The following is a 20,008-nucleotide window of genomic DNA, read 5'->3' as shown; positions in this document are numbered from 1 at the left end:
CTTGGCCGTGGGCACAGGCAGTGACAGGGGAACGGCCTCCTTGGCCGTGGGCACAGGCAGTGACAGGGGAACAGCCTCCTTGGCCGTGGGCACAGGCAGTGATGGGGGAACGGCCTCAGTGGTCGTGGGCAGTGACAGGGACGGCCTCAGTGGTCATGGGCAGTGATAGGGAAACGGGCTCTGTGGCAGTGAGCACTGGCAGTGAAAGGGGAATGGCCACCATGGGCACAGTCAATGCCTGAAGAGAAGGGGTGATTCTCCTGCTCTTCCGAGTGGTGAGAAGCACTGCAGTGGGAATGGACACCGCCTCCTGGCAGTCGACAGCATGCTTTGTCTGGTGATGCCATCGAGGAGCCGAGAGGCACCCAAACGACCTGGCGTTGACTTGCCCGCCTCCTGGTGGACAATAACTGGTTCGGTGTGCCTCTCCAAAGATGCCAACAAAGGGGAACAACTGGCAGAGGTGGTCCACCAAATCCCAAAAGGAAAGGGAAAACTGGAAACAGACAGGAACAACTAGACTGGAGACTAAACACAGCACAACGATCTGACAAGGAAGGCAAGACAAAGGAGAGAATATAAAGGGAAGGAAGGATTGAAATCAGGTGCTGCCCATAATCACAAGCAGCGCTAATCAGCGATGCCATGACAATGTTGATCGTGCTGCTGAGCAACACCTGTGGGAAACACGAGGGAAAAAGAAAACAAAAGCACATGGACAACCTGAGAGATGTGTGGAGGAAACTGTCACAATCCTGCCAAATCAACAATAAATCAAGACCAAAATAATGTGTAAAGTGGTGAAAAATATAAAACAATTCTGAAAACATAAATGTACTGTAAAAATTAAACTAATTTATGAATCACTTATAAAAATAAAAAAAAGTTTAAGGACTTTTGTAAGCTTTCCGATGTACATCAAAAAATTATCTGTTGATCATTATATAACATTTGTTAAAAAGTACAGTGCCATTTAGGAATGAAAGTTAAATAACATTTGTACGGTTAGTATTTACATGACTTAATGCTTAACAGATCATTAGTTAATATTAGTTAAATTCATTAGTAAACATTTACATGCACATTATTTCTATATTTGTAACTTTTTTTATATATAGTACATTAACTAATGTTAAGCATTATATAATGTTTGTTCTTTATTTATTAGTCAAAGTTATATAAAGTGTTACCGTGACGCTGGTGAAGGCAAGCATCTCTATCTGTTGTTCAGTTGTTAGGGTTAAGGATTTTAACAAAGAATCACACTTTGGCACTCGTCCTGCATTCACGATTATGATCATTCAGATTGTGTGGCTTATTGAAAAGAGGTGTGCTATTATTTCGACTACTTTGCAAATCTTCTAAGTTTTAACATCTCTTCCTTTATACGTCAGTGGTGGTCGTGTAATAGAAGTTTTGGGCCAGAATCTTGATGTTGTTCAGGACCCACGGATGCGAGTGACGGTGGTCCCCACAGACTCCATCTCCCACTGGAGCAAACGCAGTCAGAAGAGAAGATCTAGGAGTGACCACTACACTATCAAACAGGTGCTTTTTTATGTTTAACCTTGTTTACCTAGCTCATAAACCTCATTAAATTAATTTAAATGCAAATTGATCATTTTGATTTATCACAATACTGTATTTTGGAAATACTTAAGCAGGCCCAGTTCTAGGGGTGCTAAAACGAATGTTGGAGAATAGAATTTAGAATATTGGAATATCCGGAAGTGTGTTGCCTATGAAGAGTGTGTTGTGCAGTCAATGTATGGGTTTAGGGGATGTGTTGGGTTTAGGGGATGTGTTGGGTTTAGGGGATGTGTTGGGTTTAGGGTGTGTGTTGGGTTTAGGGGTGTGTTGGGTTTAGGGGTTGTGTTGGGTTTAGGGGATGTATTGGGTTTAGGGGTTGTGTTGGGTTTAGGAGATGTGTTGGGTTTAGGGGTTGTGTTGGGTTTAGGGTGTGTGTTGGGTTTAGGGGTGTGTTGGGTTTAGGGGTTGTGTTGGGTTTAGGGGTTGTGTTGGGTTTAGGGGATGTATTGGGTTTAGGGGATGTATTGGGTTTAGGGGTTGTGTTGGGTTTAGGAGATGTGTTGGGTTTAGGGGTTGTGTTGGGTTTAGGAGATGTGTTGGGTTTAGGGGTTGTGTTGGGTTTAGGGGATGTGTTGGGTTTAGGGTTTGGGTTTAGGGGATGTGTTGGGTTTAGGGGTTGTGTTGGGTTTAGGGGATGTGTTGGGTTTAGGGGTTGTGTTGGGTTTAGGGGATGTGTTGGGTTTAGGGGATGTGTTGGGTTTAGGGGTTGTGTTGGGTTTAGGGGTTGTGTTGGGTTTAGGGGATGTGTTGGGTTTAGGGGTTGTGTTAGGGGATGTGTTGGGTTTAGGGGTTGTGTTGGGTTTAGGGGATGTGTTGGGTTTAGGGGTTGTGTTAGGGGTTGTGTTGGGTTTAGGGGTTGTGTTGGGTTTAGGGGATGTGTTGGGTTTAGGGGTTGTGTTGGGTTTAGGGGATGTGTTGGGTTTAGGGGTTGTGTTAGGGGATGTGTTGGGTTTAGGGGTTGTGTTAGGGGATGTGTTGGGTTTAGGGGTTGTGTTGGGTTTAGGGGTTGTGTTAGGGGATGTGTTGGGTTTAGGGGTTGTGTTGGGTTTAGGGGATGTGTTGGGTTTAGGAGATGTGTTGGGTTTAGGGGTTGTGTTGGGTTTAGGGGTTGTGTTGGGTTTAGGAGATGTGTTGGGTTTAGGAGATGTGTTGGGTTTAGGGGATGTGTTGGGTTTAGGGGTTGTGTTGGGTTTAGGGGTTGTGTTGGGTTTAGGAGATGTGTTGGGTTTAGGGGTTGTGTTGGGTTTAGGGGATGTGTTGGGTTTAGGGGTTGTGTTGGGTTTAGGGGTTGTGTTGGATTTAGGGGTTGTGTTGGGTTTAGGGGATGTGTTGGGTTTAGGGGTTGTGTTGGGTTTAGGGGGTGTGTTGGGTTTAGGGGTTGTGTTGGGTTTAGGAGATGTGTTGGGTTTAGGGGTTGTGTTGGGTTTAGGGGATGTGTTGGGTTTAGGGGTTGTGTTGGGTTTAGGGGTTGTGTTGGGTTTAGGGGATGTGTTGGGTTTAGGGGTTGTGTTGGGTTTAGGGGTTGTGTTGGGTTTAGGGGATGTGTTGGGTTTAGGGGTTGTGTTGGGTTTAGGGGTTGTGTTAGGGGATGTGTTGGGTTTAGGGGTTGTGTTGGGTTTAGGGGATGTGTTGGGTTTAGGGGTTGTGTTGGGTTTAGGGGGTGTGTTGGGTTTAGGGGTTGTGTTAGGGGATGTGTTGGGTTTAGGGGATGTGTTGGGTTTAGGGGGTGTGTTGGGTTTAGGGGTTGTGTTGGGTTTAGGGGGTGTGTTGGGTTTAGGGGTTGTGTTGGGTTTAGGGGATGTGTTGGGTTTAGGGGATGTGTTGGGTTTAGGGGGTGTGTTGGGTTTAGGGGTTGTGTTTAGGGGATGTGTTGGGTTTAGGGGATGTGTTGGGTTTAGGGGGTGTGTTGGGTTTAGGGGATGTGTTGGGTTTAGGGGGTGTGTTGGGTTTAGGGGTTGTGTTAGGGGATGTGTTGGGTTTAGGGGATGTGTTGGGTTTAGGGGGTGTGTTGGGTTTAGGGTTTGTGTTAGGGGATGTGTTGGGTTTAGGGGATGTGTCGGGTTTAGGGGTTGTGTTGGGTTTAGGTGATGTGTTGGGTTTAGGTGTTGTGCTGGGTTTAGGGGATGTGTTGGGTTCAGGGGTTGTGCTGGGTTTAGGGGATGTGTCGGGTTTAGGGGATGTGTCGGGTTTAGGGGTTGTGTTAGGGGATGTGTTGGGTTTAGGGGATGTGTTGGGTTTAGGGGGTGTGTTGGGTTTAGGGGTTGTGTTAGGGGATGTGTTGGGTTTAGGGGATGTGTCGGGTTTAGGGGATGTGTCGGGTTTAGGGGTTGTGTCGGGTTTAGGGGTTGTGTCGGGTTTAGGGGTTGTGTTGGGTTTAGGGGATGTGTTGGGTTTAGGGGATGTGTCGGGTTTAAGGGTTGTGTTGGGTTTATGTGATGTGTTGGGTTCAGGGGTTGTGCTGGGTTTAGGGGATGTGTCGGGTTTAGGGGTTGTGTCGGGTTTAGGGGTTGTGTTAGGAGTTGTGTCGGGTTTAGGGGTTGTGTTGGGTTTAGGGGATGTGTTGGGTTTAGGGGATGTGTTGGGTTTAGGGGATGTGTCGGGTTTAGGGGTTGTGTTGGGTTTAGGTGATGTGTTGGGTTTAGGTGTTGTGCTGGGTTTAGGGGTTGTGTTGGGTTTAGGGGTTGTGTCGGGTTTAGGGGCCGTGTTGGGTTTAGGGGCCGTGTCGGGTTTAGGGGTCATGTCGGGTTTAGGGGCCGTGTCGGGTTTAGGGGTTGTGTCGGGTTTAGGGGTTGTGTTGGGTTTAGGGGATGTGTTGGGTTTAGGGGTTGTGTTAGGGGATGTGTTGGGTTTAGGGGTTGTGTCGGGTTTAGGGGTTGTGTTGGGTTTAGAGGATGTGTTGGGTTTAGGGGATGTGTCGGGTTTAGGGGTTGTGTTGGGTTTAGGGGATGTGTTGGGTTTAGGGGTCGTGTTGGGTTTAGGGGATGTGTTGGGTTTAGGGGATGTGTTGGGTTTAGGGGTTGTGTCGGGTTGTGTCGGGTTGTGTTGGGTTTAGGGGTTGTGTTAGGGGTTGTGTTGGGTTTAGGGGATGTGTTGGGTTTAGGGGATGAGTTGTGTTTAGGGGATGTGTTGGGTTTAGGGGTTGTGTTGGGTTTAGGGGATGTGTTGGGTTTAAGGGGATGTGTTGGGTTTAGGGGTCGTGTTGGGTTTAGGGGATGTTGGGTTTAGGGGTTGTGTTGGGTTTAGGGGATGTGTTGGGTTTAAGGGGATGTGTTGGGTTTAGGGGTTGTGTTGGGTTTAGGGGATGAACGTGTGTGTTTGTGAGAGAGAGAGAGTGTGTGTGTGTTTGTGTGACTGTGTGTGTGTGGGAGAGAGTGAGTGTGTGTGTGTGTGTGTGTGTGTGTGTGTGTGTGTGTGTGTGTGTGTGTGTGTGTGTGTGTGTGAGAGAGAGAGAGAGAGGGAGAGAGTGAGTGTGTGTGTGTGTGTGTGTGTGAGAGAGAGAAAGAGGGAGAGAGTGAGTGTGTGTGTGAGAGAGAGAGAGAGAGAGAGAGAGAGAGAGAGAGAGAGAGAGAGTGTGTGAGTGTGCAGGGCTGGATTTAAGAGTCTGTTCATCACACAATGTTCTCACTCTTGCTTTCATGTTCTCTGTAGTTTGAAGAGCATTGTGAGGTGAAAAACTCTTCTCTACTTCTTTGCCGGACCCCTGGTGTGGATGCTCAAGTAGATGGTGCACACATGCAGGTGGAGTTTCTTTTGGATAACTTGCACTTTAACTTTAACTCAGTCAGCCAATCAGCTTTCACCTATGAGCCTAACCCGACCCTCCATCCCCTGAACCGCCACGATCGCACAAAGCCATTTCGCTACAAACCTGGATCTGTGATATCGGTGGAGGTTAGTTCGGCTTTTACTCTTGTTGTTTGTTTTCCTGTATATATTAAACATCATTAAAATAAACAATGTAAATATGTGTAATTCTGACTATATAAATGACGGCTGTGATGTCATTATTAGACATCTATTATAACAGCCAACAGTTATAGGTTGATTATTAGGAACATTAATCACTCCTTTATTACTTGGCATGTTTTTAAATCTTAAAGAAATTTTTTACTGTTCACCTGTTTTCTGACCCCCTTTCACTGTGCCTCTGCAGGGGGACAATTTAGACGTGGCCATCTCTAAAGAGGAAGTGGTTGCACTGATTGGTGAGGGGGTTTGTGCTGTTAAAACACTAACACACAATCACCTGTACTGTGAGCCACCGGCCCTGCAGCCCTCACCCTCCCTTAGGCATGAACGTAAGCGGGAGGGATCTGACTCTTTTCCAGAATTTACAGTAAGCATGAAGACAATACAAACAAACTGAGCTTAAAGTTACACCTGCACCTTCTGTTCTGAAAGTGTGACTGTAACTTGCACTTTTGTAGTGATAATGTGTTGCTGAGTGAACGTGTGTGTGTGTGTGTGTGTGTGTGTGCTGTGTGTGTGTGTGTGTCTGTTTCAGGTGCATATGGGAAACCTGAACTTTTCCCTGGGACAAGTGCAGTATGATTCTTTCAGTCACTCCACCTTTCCGCTGGTGGCACAGATTGGGGTTGGAGCAGTTGCTTCTCTTGTTGCCCTTATTGTTCTCATGATTGTGTTTATATACAGGTGTGTATGAGGTTATACAATGATTATGTTCTCCTGCTACAACATTAACCAATTATTAATCTTCTGCTTCTGCAAGTTTTGCTTAAACATCAGGAGAGTTTACAAATGAATGAAGTTTTAAGGAACTACTCTTTCGCATAAATGTTCTTATTATTGTTATTGTAGGTAGGGACTCAAAATGTGATGTTTTTCGTTTCAAGTTCATTCTGAATTTTTTCATTCCGGTTCCGGCATTCCAGAGTCTCTATTCCAAATGGTAACTGGTTAGAAGGAAATAAAAGAAGAGTTAATAACGTTCTTATAAAATGACAGGACTCGGTGCTAAGGGTGGGTGAAATACCAGTTGCAGTGAAAAAACAAGCTCAAAATAAGCAAAAATAAAAGATTAAATTTCTTCCCATGTGGGGGAATTTTCAGGATAAAAATCATAAGCATAATGTGTATTGTTGCATATACTGTATAAAGAAATGTCTTTTCAATAAATGTATTCTTAATATTAAATATTTCAAAACTATATGTGGCCATCTAAAACAAATGAATGGCCTAAAGATTGAAAAGTTTGTGGACAAACTTTAGGTTGGCTTGAGAAAGCTTAGCATGAAAGGTATAAGTTTTAGTAGTTTTAAAAGTTCAAAGTTTAAAGATTATAAGACCATTCAGTCTGTCTGATAGAAAGATAGATCCTTGCCACCCTGAATACCATGAACAAAACCAGAAGTCTTTATGTTGTTCTGGTGCAGATATATGTGATTTGTTACTTGGTTGCTAGGGTAAACCCATGTGGTTGCTAGGCCATTACCAAGGTGATATTTATCAAGGCTCCTTGGCATCCTATGTGAAATAAGTCAACCCTGAAGTCTCTACGCTGTTCTGGTGCAGCGATATGTGATTTGTTACTTGGTTGCTAGGGTAACCACATCTGGTTGCTAGGCAGTTACCACGGTGATACTTATCAAGGCTACTTTCCATCCTGAGTGATTGGAATAATTGCATGAGCACATTTGGAAGAATTTCTGCTGAATCTTTGCACTTTCAGCGGATACATAAAGCTGTTGCACATGTTCAGAAGATTTAGAATTGAGTGTCATTTTTTTATGTTTGTTTGTTTCTCACAACAGTATTTACATGTTTGTAAAAAGGTTATAAAAAGTAAATCAAATATACATTTTAAGTCATAAATTTATAAACAATTTAAAATGATTTTTCAGTGAACTACACCTTTCATCCTCTCTTCTTGTCTCTGACATGTTTCGCATCCCTCATCCTCTCAGGAGAAAGAGTAAACAAGCTCTGAGAGATTTTAAGAAGGTGCAGATCCAGCTGGAGAATCTGGAGACCAGTGTGAGAGACCGCTGCAAGAAAGAGTTCACAGGTAATGGACAACAGGATTAAACTGGACAACAGTGCACTCTTTTAAATCTGAGAATATTCAAAAATATTGATCTGCTCCAGATGTTATGTGTGTTTATTTCACCACAGTAAATAAATTACCCAAGAACTATTTGGAACTATTAAATATAGGATGGGCATTTTTCAGTCATTTTGTATTCCAATATTTGAGCTCTTGTACTTGTTATTTGTTTATTTAAATTAAGCAAATTAATGACAATTCGTTTTTTGAATCGTTAAGGTTGCGTCACCATTTCAATACAAGCTTATAATTACATCCAAAACCAGTTAATATTACAGCTTATGTTTTTAATTAAGCAATGTAAGCAAAAAAGTATAGATCAAAGTGGAGAAAAAGAAACTGTTAATAAAGTAGACTGACGCAATTAATGTACAGACTGTACATATACACTCGGCATATAAAGGATATATTTATGTTGTTCTTGATGAGAAAAACAAGCAGATCCTCATGCTCTGGTTTACTCCATGTCTTCAGAAGAGGTATGATATGTGTGGGTGGGAAACAGATCAATATTTAAGTGCTTTTATACTCTAAATCTCCACTTTCACTTTCACTTCCAGATGTGAAAATGGAGTTTATTAGTAAAAAAGGACTTCAATTTCGATTTCTATTTCACTCACACTTATCATATTTCTTCTGAAGACATGGATTAAACCACTTTTATAGAAGTTTTATGTGATTTTTAGAGCTACAAAATTCTGGTTCACTTGCATTGAATGGACTTACAGAGCCGAGATATTCTTCTAAAAATCTTAATTTATGTTCTGCATTAGAAAGAAAGCCATGTTTCTGTACTGGTATGAGGATGAGAGATCATGATGAGAGGTGGTGTAGTGGGCTAAATGTTGAGTTGGTAATCAGAAGGTTGCTGGTTCGATTCCCACAGCCACCACCATTGTGTCCTTGAGTAAGACACTTAACTCACAATCACATGGATGAAACTAATTTTCTCAAGATCACTGCTGCGATCCTGTGTCAATGTGTACCTACAGAGCATCCGGACAGTATTCCCAGCGCTTCACTTCTTCCACATGTTGTTACAGACTTATTCCAAAATGGATTCTATTCATTATTGTCCTCAAAATTCTACAAACAAACCCCATAATGACAACAAGAAAGAAGTGAAAAAAACGAAAAAGTATATATTTTTAGATTTTTAGTTTTAATTTTCGTTTACTTTTGAGCGATTGTTCTGGTGCTGTGTTGGATTGCCACTTCTGGATCACAATCATTGGAGAACTACTACATAATTATCCAGTGCAGTGTTTTGCATAATTAATTTACTCTCTCACTTATCTCAAGGTGACTTTGATATCTGACATAAACTCTGACTCTTCTCCTCAGACCTGATGACTGAAATGATGGATATGTCGAGTGATCTGGTGGGATCGGGGATTCCGTTCTTGGAGTACCGTATGTATGCTGAACGCATCTTTTTCCCGGGACATCGTGAGTCCCCACTTCGCAGAGAGCTGGATGTGCAGGAGTGTCGACGGCCCACAGTCGAGCAGGGACTCATTCAGTTATCAAATCTCCTCAACAGCAAACTCTTCCTCACAAAGGTGGCTGAGGTTTTCCTCCCTGTTGTCATTGACTCTCCCAAATTACATAGAGTAGAACCTTGGAGTAGAACCTTGGAGTAGAACCTTGGAGTAGAACCTTAGAGTAGAACAATAGAGTAGAACAATAGAGTAGAACAATAGAGTAGAACCTTGGAGTAGAACAATAGATTAGAACCTTGGAGTAGAACCTTGGAGTAGAACCTTGGAGTAGAACCTTGGAGTAGGAACTTGGAGTAGGAACTTGGAGTAGGACTTTGGAGTAGGACTTTGGAGTAGGACTTTGGAGTAGGACTTTGGAGTAGGACTTTGGAGTAGAACCTTGGAGTAGAACCTTGGAGTAGGAACTTGGAGTAGGAACTTGGAGTAGGAACTTGGAGTAGGAACTTGGAGTAGGACTTTGGAGTAGGACTTTGGAGTAGGACTTTGGAGTAGAACCTTGGAGTAGAACCTTGGAGTAGAACCTTGGAGTAGGACTTTGGAGTAGGACTTTGGAGTAGGAACTTGCTTTCCATGGATATGGTCACATTGTGATTATGATAACATTATGTAAACCCATTAACCTGATTGTCTTGACCAAATTAAGATAATATTCAAGTTTCTAGATATCGGAATAAGACAGCTTGTATATGCTCGTACGTATACAACCCCATTTGTTAAATATGCTGAATCACTTATATTTTATTTTTCATATTTATAGTACTACATGTAGAAACCCATTCCTCTTTGCACTTACTGTACTTTCCATTGCACATCCTGTACATGACAAATCTTCATACACATTATCCAGTAATCGTATTTCTGTATGCACTGAAGTATTTCTCTGAGTACTGGAAGCTTCTGTTTTCAGCCCAAATTCCTTCCAGAATCCTGGACAATAACGCTCTTATATGGGATCAGATCGTAGCATCATGGTTCTTTAACATACGATTAGCATACTCGTATACCATTGTACTTAATTGGTGCTCCAAATATCATTGTGTGCAAATACATGGTAATGCCATGGCCATTTGTACCTTGAAATGTTTTTGTGTAAGCTACTAAGTGTTTTGATGCTGTACTTAGGATTGCTCTGGACCTCCCATATTTTTGGCTGAAATTAAGACTTCGTGACAGTGTTGTCATTGCGCCGTTTCTCTCAGTTTTTTAGTATCTCACGTAGGACAGAAAAGTTTTTGTAGACACTGTGTCAAGTTAACAAGAACTTCAGCTGTTAAATACCTGTCTTGAGGCACATACGTTCTACTCTATTTTTGGGGCTGTGTCAAGCTCTTTTAGTGCAAGGATGCTTTCTTCAGTCCAACTTCTTAAGGGATGACAAAGCTGGGCTCATGAAGCGTTATTTATTTTCAGTTAACTCTAGAATTGTACAATAATAAATGTCATATATAAATTCATATATATATTAGCAAACTATAGTTTCAGCGAGTCGTTTAGGACATCTACTTTGTGCATGACACGAGTAATTCTTCCATCAATTATTTACAGACCGATTGTTTCACTTTTAATTGACTATATCACAATTCCAGCCGGTCAGAAGTTTACACACACTAAGTTAACTGTGACTTTAAGCAGATTGGAAAATTCCTGAAAATGATGTCAAGCCTTTAGACAGTTAGCCAATTAGCTTCTGATAGGAGGTGCACTGAATTGGAGGTGTACCTGTGGATGTATTTTAAGGCCTAAGGAATCAGCCAAGACCTCAGAAAAACATTGGGGACCTTCTCAAGTCTGGTTCATCCTTGGGAGCAATTCCCAAACGTCTGAAGGTGCCACGTTCATCTGTACATCAATAGTACACAAGTATAAACACCATGTGACCACACAGTCATCACACCGCTCAGGAAGGAGACGCATTCTGTCTCCTAGAGATGAACGTAGTTTGTGTGAAAAGTGCAAATCAATCCCAGAACAACAGCAAAGGACCTTGTGAAGATGCTGGAGGAAACAGGTGGACGAGTATCTAGATCCACAGCAAAACCAGTCCTATATGGACATCACCTGAAAGGCTGCTCAGCAAGGAAGAAGCCGCTGCTCCAAAACCACCATAAACAAGCCAGAATACAGTTTGCAAGTGCACATGGGGACAAAGATCTGACTTTAGGAGAAATGTCCTCTGATCTGATGAAACAACATTGAACTGTTTGTCCATAATGACCATCGTTATGTTTGGAGGGGAAAGGGTGAAGAACAGCATCCCAACAGTGAAGCATGGGGGTGCAGCATCATGTTGTGGGGGTGTTTGCTGCAGGAGGGACTGGAGCACTTCACTAAATAGATGATGACATCATGAGGAAGGAACATTATGTGGATACATTGAAGCAACATCTCAAGACATCAGACAGGAAGTATAAGCTCAGTCACAAATGGGTCTTCCAAATGGACAATGACCCCAAGCACACCTGCAGAGTTGTGGTTAAATGGCTAAAGGGCAACAAAGTCAAGATATTGGAGTGGCATCACAAAGTCCTGAAGCAAGGAGGCTACAAACCTGACTCAGTTACTCCAGTTCTGTCTGCAGGAATGGGACAATATTCCAGCAACTTATTGTGAAGCTTGTGGAAGGATCCCCAAAATATTTGAGCCTAGTTAAACAATTTAAAGGCAATGCTGCCAAATACTAACAGCGTATGTGAACTTCTGACAAGACTTCAACTGTATATAATGTGCATCGACCTGCTAGCGGCCAATTGGCACACCGGGAGAATTAACTTATATGTTCACTTAAATCAACTTTTTTTTGTTTATAATTAGTTTTAATATATGCATACATGAACATCATTTTATATTCATTCACTACTGTTCATCTCTTCTACAGTTCATCCACACTCTTGAGAGCCAGAGGACATTTTCACCCAGAGACAGAGGATATGTGGCATCTCTGCTCACTGTAGCTCTTCACAGCAAACTCGAGTACTTCACCGACATTCTCAAAACACTGTTAAATGACCTGGTGGCACAGTATGTTGCCAAGAACCCCAAGCTCATGCTCCGTAGGTAAGACTGATGGAAGAATTGAAGTTTGAGGGACTACGTTGACTGTTTGATCCATATAAACCCGACTTTCATTTCTCTTCTCAGAACTGAGACAGTAGTCGAAAAGCTGCTGACCAACTGGATGTCTATCTGTCTCTATGCTTTTTTAAGGGTGAGTATGGACATTTATTTTTGTTGGAATTTGCCGTTTTAAATCCTTGAAAATATGCTTGAATCACGCAATGACAGCAGCTACTGCAAGTTAGTGTAATTAACAGAGTAACCCTGATGGCAGTAGGCAGAAAGTTTCCCGGTAGGATTTCTTGGAACACTCAGTAGATTATCCATATTGCATTATGATTTTATTTGTGTTCCTTCTGTTCAGGAATCAGCTGGTGAGCCTCTGTACATGCTCTTCCGAGCAATTAAACACCAGGTGGATAAGGGGCCAGTGGATGCAATGACTGGCAAAGCCAAATACACCTTAAATGATAACCGCTTACTGAGAGAGGACCTGGAATACCACACTCTGGTTAGAATTCAGCATATATTGTTGACAATATGAATTGAGGTTATTAATCTGAAAGCAGTGTTTAATAAAAAACAAAAAGTGGCTCTTTCTGTCGACGGTTTGTTGTTTGTCCCTCCTCGGACCACTGCTGACCGGAGCACCCCACAAGCCTCGCTCTGAAACACTCATCTGGCCATAACAATTTGGCCCTTGACAAAGTCGCTCAGGTTGTTACTGATGCACATTTCTCCTGCATTCAACACATTGACTACAAGATCTGATTGTTCACTTGCCATCTACTGTAATCTACACAAACCTTAACTTGTGCCCTTATTATTCACTTCACCTCTGAGTGGTCATAATTTTTTGGCTCATCAGTTTATGCTACATTTGACAGTAGTGGGGGAAGATCATGGAACATCAGCGACAGCCTGTGCACGTCTTCTGTCATGTTGTTTATCAGTCGACAAATGTGTTCATCCGCTCGATGAAGAGAAGCTCTTTAAAACTGGATTACACTATCAGCTTCTAAAAAAAGAATCTAAAAATACTCTGTATCAAATATTACAGACTGTAAATGACAGACAAAAACTGGGCAACACAAACGACTGAGGATCACTCCGTCTGTCATCTATATCTGATCATACTCCGTCTATATCCGATCATACCCTCATGTGGGAAACACGTGCAGCCGCATGACTAGCGTGGATATATCAGATATATACTCTGTTTCGCATAACTAAAGAAATGAGCCAAACTCATTTTGGTGCAGTCTTGGGATGGAAAGATGCAAGAATGCGACACGCGTTGGCAATGAGTTGCATTAAAAGTTAAGCTTCACTTTGAGCGCTGCTTTGCCATCTCTATTTCTTCATGGTCCAGTTTTGTGGCCTTGCACGATCGATTTCGTTGGCTGCTCATCGTACGACTTCAGATTTGAGTCGCAGAGCACTATTCCTCTATAGCTGGCGCTAAAATATCAAACATGTTTGATATCCTCAATCCTTTCACTATCTGTCCAATTCAATGATATTTTTTGACTACCGAGAAATTGAATCATCTCTGTTGTAACTTTGTGATTGTCCCAGTCTTCTTACGTCATGCGTCCTTGTTCATGTTTAAACCATTAATCATATGGGCTTGTTCACAGGTAGCATCAAATCTGAACTTTTCAGGTAATGTTATAAGCGCTCAATCAGGGAAATTCCCAGAGCTGATTTACAGGTCTTTTCAAAACAAGGGGCGTTCACACGTGATCTCTAAACAGAAAATATGTCAATATGACATATGAACTAATGATTACAACAAAAATCAGGGAGTATAATTATTATATTATTATTTTTGCACCCCTGATCCTGTTTTTGGCTGGTAGAATGTTGCAACCTTAGGTGAGGGAATGGTATATTTTCTTTAGTTTTGATGAGAATATGGGGAAAGGTTGTTAGAATATCAAATAGATTTGTGTTTAAAGTGGAAAGTTTCAATAATGACAATCTGAAACGAATGCTTGATTTTCTCTCTCTCACTCACTCTCTCTCTCTCTCTCTCCCTCTATAGACACTGAACGTCTTGATGCAGGAAATTGGTATGAATGAGGCACAGCCAGTTCCTGCTAAAGTTTTGGATTGTGACACTATAACCCAGGTGAAGGAGAAGATACTCGACCAGGTGTTCAAGGGCACATCATACTCCCATAGACCACACACTGACTCAGTGGACCTGGGTGAGAACAGTCATGCATGGCAGCCCTGTTTCTCACATAGAAACTTTGTCCTCTCTGTACTTTGTCATTTTGATCTCTTTATGTCTTTAGAATTTACTCTATTGATTATTTTTAATATTTGTATTTTTTTGGGGCATTTCCAGAATGGCGCTCCGGTGTAGCAGGACATTTAATTCTCTCAGATGAAGATCTTACATCTGTCTGTCAAGACAACTGGAAACGTCTTAACACACTCCAGCATTATAAGGTATTACATACATACACCTGCATTTACAAACATAATCCGTAATAAAACACGCTGGACTGTAACTGTTAAACTAAGCATGAAGTTTCATATTTGTTCTTCTCTGGCTTTTAGGTTCCAGATGGAGCGATGGTTGCTTTGGTGCCATGCCATAGTAAACATATTCACCATGACACCCATGATTACGTTGCAGGGGAACGTGAGTATATTGTTATATATGTTCATGCACACACACACACATACACACTCACACGTGTTGTGTTTCCATGTTTTATGGGGACTTTCCATAGACATAATGGTTTTTATACTGTACAAACTTTATATTCTATCCCCTAAACCTAACCCTACCCCTAAACCTAACCCTCACAGAAAACTTTCTGCATTTTTACATTTTCAAAAAACACAATTTAGTATGATTTATAAGCTGTTTTCCTCATGGGGACCGACAAAATGTCCCCACAAGGTCAAAAATGTCGGGTTTTACTCTCCTTATGGGGACATTTGGTCCCCACAAAGTGATAAATACACGCTCACACATACACACACACACACACACACACACACACAACAGTGCCTTTATGATGGTTTCCATTCAAACACAGAGCATGAGCAGCAGTGCAACCAGAGTTTCTGTGCAGAGTGTAATTTCACTGCACTATAGAAATAGAATATTTATTCTATTTTTTTCTTTACCCATAATGGCAAACATATACTGTCAACTATGGCTGGGTATCGAGTTCGATACATTTTAGGCACTGACCGAATTGCCTCTAAAATATGGAGTATCAAAAAATGTCTTGTCGTTCGGTACCAAATTTCGATTCCTAAGGGGTTAATCTCATCAACGTCAGTGATAAGCATGTAGCATGCTAGATGTGCCCAAGTCTCAAAGTGCTGGTGATTGGATGTGTTTAGGCATCAAGGAAAAACACTAGTGTATGCCGGTTACGCCCAGAGACGCGGCTCACACGTGAGGCTGTAGTGTGTATGCATCTCAAACCCCACACATGTGAAAGATGTGGAAAAGATCAAAAGTGTGGCTACATTTGTCCAGGCTCACAATATTTGCGACAAATCTGATGAAGCACTTGACAGTGCACGGAATAAACTCAAGAGCAGAAAGTTGCTCCATCTTCGACTGCAAGAAGACCGAGCCGGTGCGGTCATCCTCTCAGCGTCCTCCTGTCACCTTTAACCCTCTCGGAGGCTTGATTAGCCTGATTAGGGGCCGGGTGTGTAGCATCACGACCCTGCCCACCCTGTCACAATAGAGTATGTACAGTTATTGAATTAATTGTGAATTTACATATGTACATGAGATATGTATTCACATTATTGTACTATGGGGGGTCTTTTCAAGTCTATGTGGGTGTCGACTTCAGGTCCTAAGAGATGGTAGGTCCCAGGAACCTGAATGACTCCACTGCTGCTACAGTGCTGTACAGGATGGTTCAGGGGTATTTCTCCTCATGTCCACTATCATCTCCACTGATTTGAGTGTGTTCAGCTCAAGGTTGCTGTGACCGCACCAGACAGCAATCTGAACAACCTCCCGTCTGTATACAGACTCATCACCTTCGTGGATGAGGCCGATGATCGTGGTGTCGCCTGCAAACTTCAGGAGCTTGACAGTGGGGTCTTTTGTATTGAAGTCATTCATGTACAGGGAGAAGAGCAGTGGAGAGAGAACACATCCCAGAGGAGCACCAGTGCTAACTGTGAGGGTCCCGGATCTCACTAGCTGCTGGTGATCCATCGATAGATTGGGATGGGCACAGAGAGCTGGGTCAGTTTGATTGAGAGAAGATCAGGCATGATGGTATTGTAGGCTAAACTGAAGTCCAAATATAGGATCCTCGCTTAAGTTCCAGGTCTGTGGAGGTGTTGCTCTAGGTTGAGTTTGGATACTGAACTTTAAAGTCTCTCAGGTATACTGGATGGCGGACTGAACGTTTAGGACTGGTATTCAGCCATTCGTGTGCAGTGTAAAAACTCTGATTGTTTGTAACTTCCCAACTCCAAATTTTTGTCTATACAACCTGTTTTTGTTTGTTTTTTTCAGGTTCTCTTGTACTTTGTCTCCCATTACCACCACTATTTACTGTCAGTATTGGCCTTTCAGCAAAATCCAGATGTGCTTTCAGATGTTTGTTTTTGTTATGATTTCTTTTGCCCCATCCTTCCTCGTAGAGCAGTGTTTGAAAGTGTTAGAGTTGGCAATAATGATAATCCTAACCCTATCAATTATCCATCCAGTAATAAAATATAATGCATTTATTAAGAAATAGTTTGGATATACTGTAGTTACCATCTGTACACATGTGAAAGAATCGACCCTGACAACATGATCTGGCTTGGATCATGTTTGTAAACTATTGCTCATCTTTATACATGCAGATCTGAACCTTCTAAACATCGATATTTATACTGTGCTCTCTATTAAACATTGGCATAAACAAATGATTGCTTTGTTTTACATCTCTCGTTGTCAACTTGCAGAGACACCCATGCTAGAGGATGTGGATGAGGGAGGGGTGAGGCTGTGGCATCTGGTGAAGGCCAGTGAGGAGTCAGAGTTAACCAAACACAGACGAGGTAGTTTAAGAGAGCGAGAAAGAGCCAAGGCCATACCTGAGATCTACCTCACGAGACTGCTGTCAATGAAGGTATCCAAACGGTTTCACACATGCAGAAGCCAGACTCATACCAGCAGTGTATGTTTCTGTAGGTATGGCTGAACGCACCGTACACACACTGTTAAATAGCTCTCTCTTTGTCTTCCTCTAGGGTACACTACAGAAGTTTGTGGATGATCTATTCACAGTTATTCTGAGCACCAGTCGACCGGTTCCACTGGCAATCAAATACTTCTTTGACTTGCTGGATGACCAGGCAGTGCACCATGGTATTTCAGACTTGGAAACTATTCACATCTGGAAAACTAATAGGTACTGATCTACAGAGTAAACACTCATGAAATGCTAAAAATACATGTTACATTTGTTTTGATTAAGAATAGAAATGGATATTAGATTTTTTTTTTCTATTGTAATATTAGGGATTTAAGTCAAACGTCAGTACTTTAATGTGACAGGTGAAACAGGATTTTCAAAGAGAGAAAAAAAAACCAGCTGAAAGGCATATTTTGATTTTATCCATTGGAAATTGATTGGATCATGAAGAGCAGTCTCTATGTGACCATTGTTCGGTGGAGCTTTGTGGCATTGGGCAAAAAGAAAGATGTTTCCGAGGCAGAGCAAATTATTACAAACTTTTTGTCTTTGGAATTATGGAGGCCCAAACCTGCATAAATAATAAATAAATATATGTAATAATAAAAAATAAATAAAGGAATAAATGTCTTGATAAAACAAATATAATTAGTTTTTAATTAAATTTATTCCTGAAATTATTATTGTATGACTTTATTCCTTTATTATTTTCTATATTTATTTTTATTCTTTTTAACTTTTAATTATTTATTCATTTATTTTGCATATTTTTGTTATTGAAGTGTTTATTTATTTTTATATTTGTATATTCCCATATATATTTATTTATTTATACATATATTTATTTTTACTTTTCTGTGTGCAACATGTAAATGAGGGAGGCGGTCCTTGCGGAGCTCCAGTGTATCATTGGTTGAGAGCTCAATAGTACTTATCGGGAGCAGATGGACGTCCCACCTCAGCACCCGCTGACTCGCACAGATTTTGAATATGCAGGGAATGTTTTGCAGAGAGTTTAACAATCCAGGATGTGCTTCGACATTCATACCAGCATACAGCTCTCCTAAAACATCAATCAGCACCTCTACTCTAAATGAAACCGTTATTTGATGCGTGTTATCGACTTCATTTGCAAGTTGCGCAACTCTCTAGATATATGTATTAAGCGTCAGCTATAGATTTTTTTATTTTTGTTTTTTTATTGCAGAACTTGTATATATACACACATAAACGATCAGGGAAATGTAGCATGGGTGTATCTGTTACAATGAACAATCATAACAACAGAAAACAATATTATGGATTTGCGGAAATCAAAATATGAAGTTATATACACAGAAAATAAAAGAAAAGGTTAAATCATATAATTTATGAAACTTGCTCATTTTGTGGATTTGTTGAAGAAACAGCTCCCCATTTATTTTGTGATTTTAGTATAACCAATAAATCTTGGATTGACTGAAGCTCTTATGTTTTTAGCCCCACAAATAGCTTTAGTTTACATGATATATGACGTCACATCTAAACAAGTCAAGAGTAATCGAGCACACGCCTCAATCTACAATAAACCGATGGTGAGCAGGACACGCCCACATCATTATCATACAATAAACCAATGGTGAGCAGGACACGCCCACATCATTATCATACAATAAACCTATGGTGAGCAGGACACGCCCACATCATTATCATACAATAAACCAATGGTGAGCAGGACACGCCCACATCATTATCATACAATAAACCTATGGTGAGCAGGACACGCCCACATCATTATCATACAATAAACCTATGGTGAGCAGGACACGCCCACATCATTATCATACAAGAGACAGAAATGTAAGAATAAATACAAAAAATAAATAAATGTGGGAATATTTAAATATAGAAATAAATACATGTGGGAATAAATCAATATAAAATAAATGAATGCATAAATAAATAATAATAAAAAAACAAATGAAAGAATAAAACAAGTTTTAAAAAATAAAAATATAAAGAGAAAATAATAAATAAAGGAAAAAAAGTCATACAAAAATAAATTCAGGAATAACTTTCATTAAAAACTAATTATATTTGTTTTATCAAGACATTTATTACTTTATTTATTTTCTTATTATTACATTTATTTATTTATGTATTTATTTATCATTTTTGCATGTTTTGTCCTCCATATGGAATAACATGCATGATTAATCATTTACAATAAGACCTGGGGCCTCTGTAAAAACGTTGTGTAGATTTCATCCTAAATCTATACAAATCTACAACATTTAGCATATTTATACAACTGTACCTACACCAGAACCTGCACAAATCTCACTTTATAAAACCCAGTTAACTAAGTATTGTGCATACATGTACAAGCTTTAAGCGCACAATGCCCTTTTTACTATGCAAAACTTTATTTGCATATAATTTGCATGTTTATGATTCAGACACATGATTCTACCATGTTTAATGACAAAAGAAATTAGAAAAGTATGAGAATTCAAACGAATGCCTGTGCCTATAAAATAAATGTGACATTTCATAAACTTTATCTTTTTTAGTAAGTAAAATGATCTAAATATAATTTAAAAAACAATACATTTACCAGAGAAAAATAA

At 40.8% G+C, this 20,008-nt stretch overlaps 1 protein-coding gene across 2 annotated transcripts in view; it reads left to right on the top strand.

Annotated features, from left to right (window-relative positions):
• The window catches only part of plxnb1b (plexin b1b), a 90,184-nt gene that overhangs the window by 63,632 nt on the left and 6,544 nt on the right, over positions 1 to 20,008 (top strand). For both annotated transcript variants that reach the window (XM_052140940.1, XM_052140941.1), the window contains exons 20-33: positions 1,395 to 1,548; positions 5,239 to 5,481; positions 5,744 to 5,926; positions 6,095 to 6,243; positions 7,515 to 7,615; positions 8,999 to 9,216; positions 12,032 to 12,210; positions 12,295 to 12,361; positions 12,575 to 12,721; positions 14,258 to 14,423; positions 14,567 to 14,670; positions 14,782 to 14,866; positions 17,167 to 17,333; positions 17,455 to 17,615. In XM_052140940.1, coding sequence (XP_051996900.1) covers positions 1,395 to 1,548; positions 5,239 to 5,481; positions 5,744 to 5,926; positions 6,095 to 6,243; positions 7,515 to 7,615; positions 8,999 to 9,216; positions 12,032 to 12,210; positions 12,295 to 12,361; positions 12,575 to 12,721; positions 14,258 to 14,423; positions 14,567 to 14,670; positions 14,782 to 14,866; positions 17,167 to 17,333; positions 17,455 to 17,615 — 2,124 coding nt within the window. The remainder of the gene's footprint in view (positions 1 to 1,394; positions 1,549 to 5,238; positions 5,482 to 5,743; positions 5,927 to 6,094; positions 6,244 to 7,514; positions 7,616 to 8,998; positions 9,217 to 12,031; positions 12,211 to 12,294; positions 12,362 to 12,574; positions 12,722 to 14,257; positions 14,424 to 14,566; positions 14,671 to 14,781; positions 14,867 to 17,166; positions 17,334 to 17,454; positions 17,616 to 20,008) is intronic.

The sequence above is a fragment of the Xyrauchen texanus genome, chromosome 13 (assembly GCF_025860055.1).
Source record: "Xyrauchen texanus isolate HMW12.3.18 chromosome 13, RBS_HiC_50CHRs, whole genome shotgun sequence".
NCBI lineage: Eukaryota > Metazoa > Chordata > Actinopteri > Cypriniformes > Catostomidae > Xyrauchen > Xyrauchen texanus.
The sequence above is the reverse complement of the archived record's forward strand: the minus strand, read 5'-3'. Positions and strand labels throughout refer to the sequence as shown.